This window comes from Vulpes lagopus, chromosome 3 (assembly GCF_018345385.1).
Source record: "Vulpes lagopus strain Blue_001 chromosome 3, ASM1834538v1, whole genome shotgun sequence".
Taxonomy (NCBI): domain Eukaryota; kingdom Metazoa; phylum Chordata; class Mammalia; order Carnivora; family Canidae; genus Vulpes; species Vulpes lagopus.
The window spans coordinates 161,105,636-161,119,813 of NC_054826.1; the positions used below are offsets into that span (position 1 = coordinate 161,105,636).

Below are 14,178 nucleotides of genomic sequence, written 5' to 3' on the forward strand. Positions count from 1 at the left end.
TTTTGCTTAGTTTGTAGAAAAAAATAACTGAAGTTGATTCCAAATGTTGGATATTTTCCCCCCATGCCCTCCTTGATCTTTTTTTAACATTTTTTTTTAATTTTTAAATTTATTTATGATAGTCACAGAGAGAGACAGAGAGAGAGAGAGAGAGAGAGAGAGAGAGAGAGAGGCAGAGGAAGAAGCAGGCTCCATACACCGGGAGCCCGACGTGGGATTCAATCTCGGGTCTCCAAGATCGCACCCTGGGCCAAAGGCAGGTGCCAAACTGCTGCGCCACCCAGGGATCCCCCTCCTTGATCTTTTTGTTCATTATTAACTCCATTAAGATTATGGACTATATTTAATTATAAATAACAGCCATCCTTTATAAACCTTGAGAGTATATGAAATTTAAAGCTTGTGATTTTGTAAAATAAAAAGTCAAGAGGAAATGCTCAACTTTTTTACTTTTGTATGCATGAGACTATTAATTTGGTCGAGTTAGGTATCCTGTTCATGGAACATATGTGGTACTACACCCCAAGTGATGCATCTGAAAGCAGGACAAAATGCCAAATTCTTTAGAATAGATAACATCCCAAAGCAACCAGAATCCATACGTTGTGCAGAATTATGATTAAAATAGTGACCACCAATCTGTCAGAAACCTCCCATTGACTTTGAATAGAACCCACCTATCTTCCACAGATGTGATTATACTGAGGCAAAAATACCACTGAATTTTATGAAATAGTAAATCATCAAATCAAAACTTATAGCACAGATATCTGATGTTGAGTTTTGAGTAAATCCAGACAGCAGTGTGGTGGTGGCACTCTAAGGACATCCAGCTTTACCAATACAAAGGTTTTGGACAGAAGATGGTACTGAGTGGGAGCAGTGGATATCAACAACTCCTGAACTGAAAAGTGTTTCAGAAAAGTTTGATCCTGAATGAAAGAAAGCATTGTGTCGTATTTCATTGTAGTGTTTTCTTTCTAGTGGAACATAAAGTACAGGTAATTCTTAATAATTGATGGCATTTAGGTGAAATACAGTATTAAATATTTAACCAATAACACACATAACATCTTCTGAAAGCTCGGCAAGTAAATCAGTCAATGCTAAACAATAGCTATCACATATTTTTATTTTTTCCTTGGAAAGAACCTTAAAAGGAAATTACAACGAAACAAAACACATAAATAGCTTCATTGAAGTTTGTAGACAAGCCACTTCTGGTTTACCAATTATTTTTATATTGATGTTAATGTATACATAAAGACATTTCACATGCATGCATACAGAAAAATAGTAATATATAACTTGAGATTTCAGCAAATTTTTATTTTCTTGAGGCTGTTTACCATCTTTAAATTTTCTCATTTTCTCTTCTTCTGGCTCCTTCCTGCTGCCTATCTTTGGTCAATTATTGCTTCTCAGTACCATCACCAAGGACAAAAAAAAAAAAAAAATGAAATAGAGAGTAAAATCAGTACCTCTAGTAATGTAAGTCTATTAAAGGGATTAATAAAAAGGATCTAAGTAATGTCAAAATGAATTTATAGGATTATCAATGAATCCCAATTATTTCTACAATCTTCCCCACACAGATATTTGAGTTTTGTGTATGCTTTTGTATGGACGGAACTTTAGGGGAAAATTTTAAGATACAGAAACATATGTTCAAGTTTATATGGTAAAATAATACATATACACTTTTAGCTTCATTTTGGTAATAAATGGGATACATTTTTATCTTCAATTTCAGAGCTGTTTGTAATTATTTAATTAGATAATCACAATATTTTAAGCATTGATTTCATCTGAATTTGTGAGTGACTGATTTCTTTCCAAAAAAAGTATTCCCACAGTATTCTTACAGTGCTGAAGACCTTGTAGCATGCCATTTTTATTAGTTCATCAGAATGGGACTACTGTGCTCAGATACTTAGAACTGTACTGAAACCAAAGCCCCAAAATAAGATGGAAAAATTCTAAAGGTATGTTTAGAAAATTATTTAAAATTACTATAGTACCATATGAGCACAATGCTCTACAAATCCATCTTTAATAAAAAGGAAAATTAAAATAGTGTTAAATATCAAAAAGTCCCTTTTCTGAATTTACATAGCTTTGAAATAACCTTTCATTACAAAAGGATTACTTGTATTTATGTGTTAATATTATGCTACAGCAATTATGTTAATATTAATTTTCATTAATTCACTTCAGTGAAACAAACAAAAGTCTACAGAAAACTCTATTTACAATCTTGCTCGATCAAGAAAGGCAAAGTATATGATATTTAAGATGTGTTTACATCCAACTGTTTTCTATTTAAAGTAATTTCTTGAAAAATTTGCTCCCTATAAGTTATCATGTCTTCTACATCTTTGTAGACAAGCATTTCTTCAATGGACAACAGTTGATAGTTATTCAGGCTGAATGCTGACTTGTTCTGTATACCATTCAACATTTTTAGGGATGTTGTAACTGAATCACTCAAAGAAGAACACACTGGGAAAATACGAGCATTCCACAAACTCAGACATGTCTTGTTCCCAGAGAACAGTTCCTCTGTAACTTTCAGATTCCAAATACCCAAGCATGACAGGAAAGAGACTCCAAAGAACTGAAGTAATTTTATATCTGACAAGGTTTTAACGTTCTTTTTCAAGTTGTCTTGCACTCCAAATGCCATAGTTGAATACTTTAAGTATCCATTCATCTTCAAGCTTAAGGAACACACAAAAGAATATGCAGGCAGGACAGCTGTTGTTATGATAGAACAACCACTAATAATGCAGTTTTCCCCAACCGAAACATCAGGCCCCAGTCTGGAATATTCCACAACTGAGCCAGTTGCCACAGAGCATCCTGAATCCAGTATACTTTGAATGACACAGGATGTGTTACCATGGCATTTTGGTATTCCAGAAAAGATGCTAAACGCTATGGACTGTAAGCCGAGCTCTGACTTTAAATTGCTATCTGAAGTAAAATGAAACAAATATTCTTCAGTTGTTCCAATGTGATAAAATTTGGAATTATTAAGAACAACAACATTTAATGAGGTTCCTTTAAGAAGATGAAATATTCTCTGCCTAATGTCTACCAACTCTGCATCTTCTTTAGTGACATTTGATGTATTTCTGGTGTATTCCACAGTTGCTCCAGGTCCCAAAGCCTGCAGAAAGTCTCCATAGGCATCTATTTCACACTTCAATGTGCCTATTTCCTCATAAAAAGCGAGTAACTTTTTTGCTGATTTATGATCCATATAAAACAAGCTGTCCGTGTAGACATACTCAGAGTCTAATTTAAGAAAAGGAGTGTCACCCTTAGCAAATTCTTGTTGAGAAAAATTGCCAGGTCTGTACACAGCATCAAATTGATGCATCTTTTCTATGCTGGGCTTATGAAGGAAACGATGGCAACACTTGTATTCAAGGTCTCTGTATTCTAAAGCACTAAAAGGTTCTAAGACAAATACTCCATGTGTCGTACCAACAGTCAAACTGGAAGGATGAGCTAAAGCAGTAAAGCCAGGTTTGTCAAATCTAATAAACTCACATTCTCCAATGCTATAAAGTTCAATATCATCTGCACAGGTAACCAGAATCCCAGGATTCATGTGTGAGGGGAAATCAATGTACATGGCTAGTTTTAATTCTAACATCTGATAAATGGGGTTACCAAAAGGTAATGCAGTGAAAATTTTGCCCAGAGCACTTGCATTTGGAAGGCGTTGGCTGTAACCACCTATATAAAATTAAACAAAATAACAGTTTTAAAATGTTTACAAGACTGTAAGATTTTAAAAACCCAGGGGCATCAGTTACAACTCAAAATATCTCTGAAGATATTTAATATATATATAATACATTACCGTAACTCAGGAAAGAATAGTAAATTCTAGGTTACAAATTCAAAGAGCAATTCTCCTGTAGTAAATTGATAATAATGCAATGTTACATCAGGAAAGAATTCCATTATATTTTAGAGGCTGTGAATTGTTTTGAATAAATTGTACACCTCGTAAAAAGGACCATAGGCTAAAACATGATCTTATACCACCTATATTTTAAACAATAAATTGAAATCGCAACAATGTTCAAACTCTTACATTAAGAATCCACCTCATAGAGGGGGAAAAAAGTCACAAAAACCTAACATACCAATTCCAAAATATAATTATTAAAGAGTAATTTCCAGATGCAATGTCTTTCCTCAAAGTATTACATACACTCAGAGGAAGTAAAGGTGCATTTACTTAAAAGCATTTTAAAACTTATTTTTAATTTAAACAAGGTTTTCCCTCTATGATGAGTTTTACAACTTTTCAATTCCTTGAAAAGCATGTTCTGTTAACTACATTAAAAAGCTTACATCATTTTTATGTAACTGGTTATAGTGAGAAGCAGCATTACATAGAAGAAAGGGTCAAAAAAAAAACAGGTTCAAACTCTGGTTCACCACTTTTTAGTTGTTTATTTTTGGATTTACTCCATATCAGCAAGTGTAGAATAATACTTGCTTTATCATGTTTTATGTAAAGCACCTGGCACACAGTATGTTGTTCAACAAATGAGAGTTAATACTTCCTGCTTTTCTCCTTTTCCAAAGACTAGCCAACTTAATTTAGCAATCTAAGAATTACCTCTTTCTAACTATTTACTAACTTTTTACTAATTTGGTAATAAATACTGGTTCTGGAATAAACCTATAAAGTAAAATTTTGTTTCTATTTTTTAGAGTTAGTCTTAAAATTATAACTTGGATGCTTTTTTGATATCATCTTTACAAAAAATCATTGTTCTGTATATAAATCACAAGGAATGACAAGTGCCTTGAAAGCCATGTAGATGAGTAGTTCTGAAATACCTGTCCCTGGACTGGTACCAGTCCATAACGATGCTTTCATCAGCTCCCAGTACATACAGCAAAGTAACGGAGATTTTCAGATAACCAAAATTTTCATACAACTAAGTTTATTGAATTTTAAAAAAAATTCTTTTATTCTGAGATTCTTTCCTACTTTTCTGCTTTAAAGTGTCTTCTTTTGTGTGTAATTTTCACTCTTAAAAACTTTCTTGTTCTCTTCATGTTTTGTCATCACCCTTTCTTTTGTTTTTAAACTCCTTTAAGGATTTAGACTTTCATCACCAATAATCACATGAAGAAAATGCATGATCGAGGGTTTTGGCAAAAATCTGGTAATCACATCGCTAAGCCAGCCTCTCCCCTACAACCATAATCCCTTTTAAAGCATTATCAAGAAATGTTAATATTTTGATGAGTTCTATCTTAGGAAAATAATTTTCTATATACATACTAAAAATAATATCCCAGAAAAGTTGATCATGTATGTGATCTATAATTTTAAAGATACATTTGTGAAAAAAAATCATGCTGCTTACAACTTTAAAATATCAAGAAAAACATGAAATGTTTTCAAAGCAGAATAATTTTAAAGAAAAAAATTAAAATAGGAGAGGAACGTATTTGCAAAGGTAGAAAAAAGTCCCTAAGATATCAAAGGTAAAATGTAAATTAGTGAAAAGAAAATGTATAACTTTACCAGAATGAATTAATAGGATGACAAAGGAATTCCATTTATCTCCATATAGCTTTTCCAAACATCGAAGAGCACAAAGTGTGGATCCTCCATTTCCTTAAAAATTAAAGTTAAAAAACACAATTAATAGAAACCTACTGAAAATTTGTAATTATGGTAAAATTAGGTGTTTTAACTTTGAAGATATGGCCTTTGGCTACAATTAACTAGGCAGAGAGCAAAGGTACGGGCAAAAGTATCAAATTAAATACACATTTCACAGCAGTTAAATAAATATTTGGCAATGAAACCCAGAGATCAGCACTTGATAATAAATGGTGAACATTATTATCTCTGAAAATAGTAATAAGAATAAAGAAGAAATGATAAATTAGGCAATATGCAACACAAGAAGACCTTAAGTATACACATGTGGAATTACAAACTGAAAAACCCATTAAAATAATTCTCTTATATGACAAAACCAAATATTCAAGTTAAACATCCTTTCTAAAGTTTCTTAGAACCTGATGTTTTAAAAAACATCTTAAACTATACTTAGTAGTTACCTTGGGCAAGTTATTTAACTCTCTGTGCTTCAGATTCTCATCTATAGGATAGGAATCATAAAAGTATTGACTGCACCATTATGAGGATTGAAACACTGGCTAATTAGTACAACGCCAATGTTAGATATAGGTACCCTGTATGGTAGGAAGGGGCTTCAGCTTTAAGTCTCACATAGAAAATGGCCCCCAGAAAAATAGCACGTATTTTTATTTGCAGTGGAAAGTCAAAGGCAAAGTTGACTTAAACTGGGTTTTTAAAGTTAGTATCTATGATACTTAGGCCATTAGGCTGTGCTCTTTTGCTTTCTGCATTGTGGCTCCAAGAGACCAAGTATATGTATGTATTTTTTCCCCCTGATTTGCAATCTTCATCTTCAAATTTCTGAACTCTGGAGTTGGGAGGGAACTTATGACTCTGCCGATAAAGTCCAAATGAATATTCACCATCTAAGTAAATTTATTGGAATTAATTAAATTCTCTTTTAAATAACATTCTGCAACTTTTTCATGGTAAGTCAAATGTGTAAGAACAGTTGCTATGCCTTTTATCTTTCTCAAAAAATAGTAAATTTATTACATTAAATTTTTAAAGTATGGAAAGACTATAGGTAGAAAGATACAGAGCTCATAAACTGTGAGCCATAGGAAAGCTTTTCTTCAGTGATCATTACGCCCAGAACCCACAATTTAAATCTGACCATATAGAGAGTACCTATTTTGGCTCCAGCAGGATCAACAAAAACATGGTATTGAACTCCAAGGGGTAACTCCTTTCTTCTCAGCTTTTCTGATAGCTGTTGCTTATAAGCAAGTTCCTGCTTTTCGTCAGCTGCTGTTATTGCAACGATGTCCCAGAATTCTCCAGGTGCCACAGGTTTGCCTGTATGGAAAAAGCAAGGACCTCCGCATCAGAAATCTCCAGCTGTTACAGATTTACCTGTTTGGAAAGAAACAAAGATTATCTTCCTAAATCTGTCGTCTTCTACTTCGAATTAGAGAATAATTAGTGGCTAGGTAGTCTAATTCAAACCAGTTCTATTGAAGATTGTTCATAAATCTTGCAATTTTTTTTTCTCTTCGATATTACTGGCTCCTTTGATGGTTTCTAGTTCATTTATTTAAATATTCTGAAAGTTGTTATGTTTCTTAAGTACTTGGACCAGATGATGACTTAGTGAGGGTCTCACAATCAGTAGTAGAGAAGGTCAAAGCTCCATTTTTTTCAATTCCAAACCCAGAAATCATCTACCAATTTATTTTATTAAGTACTTTTGCCTTGCTAAAATCCACCTCCATTCAACCCAACGATCCATTCCTACGGGTGTTGCTCTTTATAAATTTAGGTACTTTGTTTTTTTACTACCTTAAGGGGAGCCATGCAAGTTTACAAAGGCTTTGAAGTATGACCTAAAATTCTGGGTAACAGAAAAGCTCCCAACTCCCTGATGAACACACTAAAAAAAAAAAAAAAAAAAAAAAAAGATTTTTAAAATTTATTTTATTTTTTTCTGAATTTTTGATAGACAGTTGGAAGCTCTTATTGCTAAACAGGATGAATAAGGATTCTTATTAGTCAACAAACAGGATTTATCAGCCAAAATCTAACAGTCCTGAACATTTTACTGTCTTTCAAGCATTATTTCCTGTATTTCTAAGGTAGTACTTTCATCAAAAGCACAACTGATTTTATCAGACAGCTCTACAAGGAATGACAAATGGCACAGACTTTAATTTTTTTATCTTTATTTTTTTGCTACAAACTTCCTCTTACGAGTTCTAACCCATAGTTCCTCCATGTGTTTTGCTTTTTACCCAGTCTGCACTCACAGCAGGGAACGAACCGGTAAAGCAGGTATGGGGGCTGGCTGGAAAGGGCTAAAATCGGGTAAATCATGGTCAAAACGTTACTTTAGCTCACTTTAGATTTACTTAAAATAACTGTTAGTGAGCCAACCCATTGCGTAAGTCGCATTAAATGCACCGCCCGTTCGATGTACAGTTTCCTTCTTATTTTGACATCTAACGTTAGTAGGAATAAAGTCAAGGAAACAAAGTACCAACATAACCTATAGGAAGGACAGAATTAAAAAAAAAAAACAAAAAAAACAAAACAAAAAAAAAAAAACAACCCAGAGGACGAGCTGCCCTGGGTGCGCCCTGAACCCCAGAGCGCGCAGCACCCCGGAGGCGGCCGCGCACATCCTCCCGGGGCGCGGCACCCGCTCCTCCGCCGGGCATCCGTGGGGCGCCCCGTCCGCTACCTCGCAGCTCGGAAAACCTCCGCAACCTCCGCTGGGCGGCTTCCCGCAGAGCCGCGCCGGCCCCCGCACCCGCAGCGGCCATAGCGACACCCCGCCGGGCCCGGGCGGCCGCCGAGCCTCCACCGACGCCGCGCAGCGCGCATGCGCCCCCGGCTCCGGGTCGCCTCGGCCCCGCCCCCTTACGTGCGTCCCGCACGTGACCACGTCCCCGAGCGACTCCGGCGTCGTTTCCCCGGCAACGGCGTCGGCAGCCGATGGCCGCCTAGGGATTTGCCCGACGGGGCGGGGTCTGGGCCGCCTGTTCCCATCTCGTCAGGTTTGCAGCCCCGCTGACCCGGTGAGTGGCTCGGGTTGGGCGACGGAATTGCCCGAAGCCACCGCGGAGCGGACGACCCCACGGCCCAGCCCCCGGCTTCCCCTGGAAGGTGGCTGCGTCCTTGCGGATGCGCGGCCCGCGGAGGCCTGAGGCCCCTGAATCCCCCCCGCCCCGGGGCGTCACCCGAAGACCTGGGCCCCCAGCCCGCGTCCGGATGCACAGTCCGCACACTCAAGATGTAGCTTGCAGCTCCCGTGCCCCGCCCGCCCTCAGCTTTGAGTTCAATTCGTAGGGTTTTGTGAGTTGTATGTGATGCACCAGCGACCGGTCCCTAGGTCCCTAGGTCCCTAGGCGTCTGCGGTATTTGGTGTGTTTCCTGGCCTTTTCCGGAGACGCAGACTGACCAGGAACTTTAGGTGACCTTAATTGGGCATAAGCCTTGTTAGATGTGGTTCTGGTAGAGTCTACAGGGACCTGTATTGGGTGGGTGTCTGTGAGTAGGAGTCGCACCATCTACTCATCTTACATGTAAGAAAGTTGTGGACCAGGTGATGACTTAGCGCCCAGGTTTGAGATGAGTCGCACCATCTACTCATCTTACATGTAAGAAAGTTGTGGACCAGGTGATGACTTAGCGCCCAGGTTTGGGATGAGTCGCACCATCTACTCATCTTACATGTAAGAAAGTTGTGGACCAGGTGATGACTTAGCGCCCAGGTTTGGGATGAGTCGCACCATCTACTCATCTTACATGTAAGAGAGTTGTGGACCAGGTGATGACTTAGCGCCCAGGTTTGGGATGAGTCGCACCATCTACTCATCTTACATGTAAGAAAGTTGTGGACCAGGTGATGACTTAGCGCCCAGGTTTGGGATGAGTCGCACCATCTACTCATCTTACATGTAAGAAAGTTGTGGACCAGGTGATGACTTAGCGCCCAGGTTTGGGATGAGTCGCACCATCTACTCATCTTACATGTAAGAGAGTTGTGGACCAGGTGATGACTTAGCGCCCAGGTTTGGGATGAGTCGCACCATCTACTCATCTTACATGTAAGAAAGTTGTGGACCAGGTGATGACTTAGCGCCCAGGTTTGGGATGAGTCGCACCATCTACTCATCTTACATGTAAGAAAGTTGTGGACCAGGTGATGACTTAGCGCCCAGGTTTGGGATGAGTCGCACCATCTACTCATCTTACATGTAAGAGAGTTGTGGACCAGGTGATGACTTAGCGCCCAGGTTTGGGATGAGTCGCACCATCTACTCATCTTACATGTAAGAAAGTTGTGGACCAGGTGATGACTTAGCGCCCAGGTTTGGGATGAGTCGCCTCATCTACTCATCTTACATGTAAGAGAGTTGTGGACCAGGTGATGACTTAGCGCCCAGGTTTGGGATGAGTCGCCCCATCTACTCATCTTACATGTAAGAGAGTTGTGGACCAGGTGATGACTTAGCGCCCAGGTTTGGGATGAGTCGCACCATCTACTCATCTTACATGTAAGAAAGTTGTGGACCAGGTGATGACTTAGCGCCCAGGTTTGGGATGAGTCGCACCATCTACTCATCTTTACATGTAAGAGAGTTGTGGACCAGGTGATGACTTAGCGCCCAGGTTTGGGATGAGTCGCACCATCTACTCATCTTTACATGTAAGAGAGTTGTGGACCAGGTGATGACTTAGCGCTCAGGTTTGGGATGAGTCGCCTCATCTACTCATCTTTACATGTAAGAGAGTTGTGGACCAGGTGATGACTTAGCGCTCAGGTTTGGGATGAGTCGCACCATCTACTCATCTTACATGTAAGAAAGTTGTGGACCAGGTGATGACTTAGTGCTCAGGTTTGGGATGAGTCGCACCATCTACTCATCTTACATGTAAGAAAGTTGTGGACCAGCTGATGACTTAGTGAGGGTCTCACAATCAGTAGTAGAGAAGGTCAAAGCTCCATTTTTTTCAATCCCAAACCCAGAAATCATCTACCAATTTATTTTAGAAATCTGGTCTTCATGAAACTCTTCATCAGTAGCATAGACAGGCATTCAGAGCTCTACAAGTTCTTGCCATGAACTTAACTTGCCATCAACTTAGGGTCCTCCCCCCGCCAGAGCCTTGGGTTTGCATTTAATTCTGCATTTGAAGAGGAATGATTGGAGTGAAAAGGGAGATTATTCTTCCATAGTTTTATGCTTTAACATTTTTCTGTTATTGTTAATAAAAACAAAACATTAAGAACATTTAGAAAACACAGAAGTCTTGAGTGAGGTGAGAGTGAGCGAAAGGGAGTGAGTGATACAGATCCAGATCTGAGAAGTGATGAAGACTCACAGAAAGGTTTTTTTTTTTTTTTTTTTTTTTCTTTTTTTTTCTCACTGAGTGAAACAAAGTGTTGCAGATTTTTGGTGCCACTTGCTCATGTCTGAAAAGGTCAGTCCAGGGCAGCCCGGTGGCTCAGTGGTTTAGCGCTGCCTTCAGTCCAGGGCCTAATCCTGGAGACCGGGGATCGAGTCCTGCTTTTTTCATAATGTCATATAGTTGGAATTTTATATCCTATAGCCTTTTCAGATTGGTCTCTTTCACTTGGTAATATGCATTTAACGTACACCATGTCTTTTCATGGCTTGATAACCAATTTCTTTTTAATGCTGAGTAATAGTCCATTGTCTAGATGTGCCACACTTTATCTATTCACCTGCTGAAGGACATCTTGGTTGCTCCAAAATTTTGGCAATTATGATGAAAGTTGTCGTGAACATCCATGTGCAGATTCTTCTGTGGAAATAAGTATTCAACTCCTTTGGATAAACGCCAAGGAGTGCAATTACTGGATCTTATGATAAGAGTGTGTTTTGTTTTATAAGATATAGCCAAACCATCTTCCAAGCTTGCTGTACTATATTGCATTCCCACCAGCAATGAATGACAATTTCTGTGGCTCCACATCCTTGCCCACAGTTGGTGGTGTCAGTGTTCAAGATTTCGGTCATTCTAATAGGAATGTAATGATATCTCATTTTAATATGACATCTGAATATCTTCTTTGGTGAAATCTTAATTAAGGTCTTTGGCCCATTTTAAAATCTGGTTGTTCATTTTAAGTGTTTTAAGTGTTCTTTGTATATTTTTGGATAAAAGTTATTTATTTAAACTTATTTATCAGATCTGTCTTTTGTACATACTATCTCCCAGTCTGTGGCTTGCTTTCTCATTCATTTGACATTACCTTTTGCAAATTATATGTCTTTAATTTTAATGAAGTATAGGTTATAAAATATTTCTGTCATGGGTTATGATTTTTTATTATACTGAAGGTCATCTAGATTTTCTTCAAGGTTATCTTCTAGGAGTTTTATTTATAGTTTTCTGTTTTAGATTGGGGTCATAGATCCACTTTGAATGAATTTTTATGAAGGTGTAAAATCCGTGTCTAGATTCTTTTTTTTTTTTTTTTGCATATGGATGCCCAGTTCTTTCAGCACCATTTGTTGAAAGTCTATCTTAGCTCCATTGTATTGTCTTTGCTTCTTTGTCAGAGATTTTGAGTATATTTGTCTATTTCTGGACTCTGTTCTGTTCCATTGGTCTATATTTCTGATATTTTGACAGTACTATGCTGTCTTGACAATTATAGATTTATAGTAAGTCTTAAGGTCGGCGGTGTCATTTCTCCAACTTTGTTCTTCAATAGTGTGTTAGATATTATGGGTTTTTGCCTTTTTAAAATAAACTTTAAAATTAGTTTGTTGATACTGAGATTTTGAATGGAATTGCGTTAAATTTATAGATCAAGCTGAGAAGAACTGGTATCTCAAAACTGAGTTTTCCTGTTCAGGCTATCAATGCACATGGAGTCTCTCTCCATTTATTTAGTTCTTTGATTTTGTTTATCAGCAAAATGGAACAGCAGTTTTCTGTTTCCTCCTATTTTGTTACATATATATCTAAATATTTCATTTTTGGGGTGGTAATATAAACAGCATTGTGTTTTAACTTGTTCATTACTGGTATGTTGGAGACTGATTGGCTTTTGTGTATGGACCTTATATCTGCAACCTGTTAAAATTTCTTATTTGCTCCAGGGTTTGGTGGGATTTTTATTTGTTTTCTGTTTTGTTTTGTTTATTCTTTTGGATTTTTTTCTTTCCAAATAAAGATTTTGGATTTTTTTCCTTCCAAATTATCTTCTAAATAAAGATTTTATTTATTTATTTGAGAGAGAGAGAGAGAGAGCACGTGCATGAGCATGAGTGGAAGAGAGGGGCAAAGGGAGAAGGAGAAGCAGACTCCTCACTGAGCAGGGAGCCCAATGCTGGGCTCAAGGCTAGGACTGATTCTGAGATCATGACCTGAGCTGAAGGCAGATGCTTAATAAACTGAGGCACCTTGGCACCCCCTTTTGAATTTTCTGCATAGATGATCATGTCATTTGTGAACACACACACCGTTTTGTTCCCTTCTTCCCAATCTGTATATTTTTTAATTTCCCTGATCTGTCTTACTGAATTAGCTAAGGCTTTCAGCACGATGTTAAAAAGCAGTGATGAATTGGGACATCCTTGCCTTGGACCTGATCTTAGCGGGGAAGCTTCTAATTTCTTACCATGAAGTATGATGTTAGCTGCAGAATTTTTATAGATATTTTTATCAAGTTTTGGAAGTTCTCTATCCCTGAGAAATTTTTTCATGAAAAGGGTTGGATTTGATCAAATTATTTTTCTGTATCTATTGAAATGATCATATTATTTTTTTCCCTGTTAATGTGATTGATTACATGAATTGAATGTTTAACAGACTTGCATACCTGAGAAAAATCCCACTTAGTAGATTATTTTTATACATTGTTGGATTCAATTTACTAAAATTTTTTTCAAGATTTTTGCATCTGTTTTCAGGAGAAATATTGATCTGTTGTTTTCTATTCTTGTAATGTCTTCGGCAGTAGCATTAGGATAATGCTGGCCTCGTAGAATGAGTTAGGTTTTGCTTCTGTCCTCTGAAAGGGATTTTAGAGAATTGGTATAATTTCTTCCTTAAATTTGGTAGCATTCCTCAGTGAACTTATATGGGTCTGATGCTTTCTGTTTTGAAAGACTATTAATTATTGATTCAATATATTTCATACATATCTGCCTACTTAGATTGTCTATTAGTTCTTGTGTGCACTTGGCAGATTGTGTCTTTCAAGTAATTGGTCCATTTTATCTAGGATATCCAATTTTTGTGCATGGAACTATTCCTAGTAATTCTTTATTATACTTCCAATGTCCATGGAGTCTGTAGTAGTGTCCTCTCTTTAATTTCTGATATTAATAATTTGTGTTCACTTTCAGTTTTTCTTTGCCTGGTTTATCAATGTTGATTTTTCCAGAAAACCTGATTTGGCTTTTTGGATTTTCTCTATTGATTTTCTGTTTTCAATTTCATTGATTTCTCCTGTAATTTTTATTATTTCTTGACTTCTGCTTACTTTGGATTTGACTTGCTCT

At 37.4% G+C, this 14,178-nt stretch overlaps 1 protein-coding gene across 2 annotated transcripts; it reads right to left on the reverse strand.

Annotated features, from left to right (window-relative positions):
* Positions 1–1,114: 1,114 nt before the first annotated feature.
* Positions 1,115–8,525, reverse strand: FPGT (fucose-1-phosphate guanylyltransferase). Of its 2 annotated transcripts, none has more exons than XM_041749612.1 (4): positions 8,373–8,525; positions 6,824–6,991; positions 5,567–5,659; positions 1,115–3,747 (listed from the first exon to the last, which is right to left on the reverse strand). In XM_041749612.1, exons 1-4 carry the CDS (start codon positions 8,452–8,454, stop codon positions 2,291–2,293), a joined length of 1,800 nt encoding a protein of 599 aa, XP_041605546.1. In that variant the 5' UTR covers positions 8,455–8,525; the 3' UTR covers positions 1,115–2,290. The 2 variants fall into 2 exon arrangements, with proteins under 2 accessions (XP_041605546.1, XP_041605547.1); XM_041749613.1 differs by having other exon boundaries at positions 2,764–2,930.
* Positions 8,526–14,178: the final 5,653 nt, after the last annotated feature.

Excerpts from the sequence above, each read along its gene's own strand:
- FPGT (XM_041749612.1), bottom strand. The coding sequence starts at position 8,454 with ATGGCCGCTGCGGGTGCGGGGGCCGGCGCGGCTCTGCGGGAAGCCGCC. Across the intron at positions 6,992-8,372 it reads GAGGTTTTCCGAGCTGCGAG|GCAAACCTGTGGCACCTGGA; the intron begins GTAGCGGACGGG and ends TTTTCCATACAG. Across the intron at positions 5,660-6,823 it reads TCCTGCTGGAGCCAAAATAG|GAAATGGAGGATCCACACTT; the intron begins GTACTCTCTATA and ends TTAATTTTTAAG.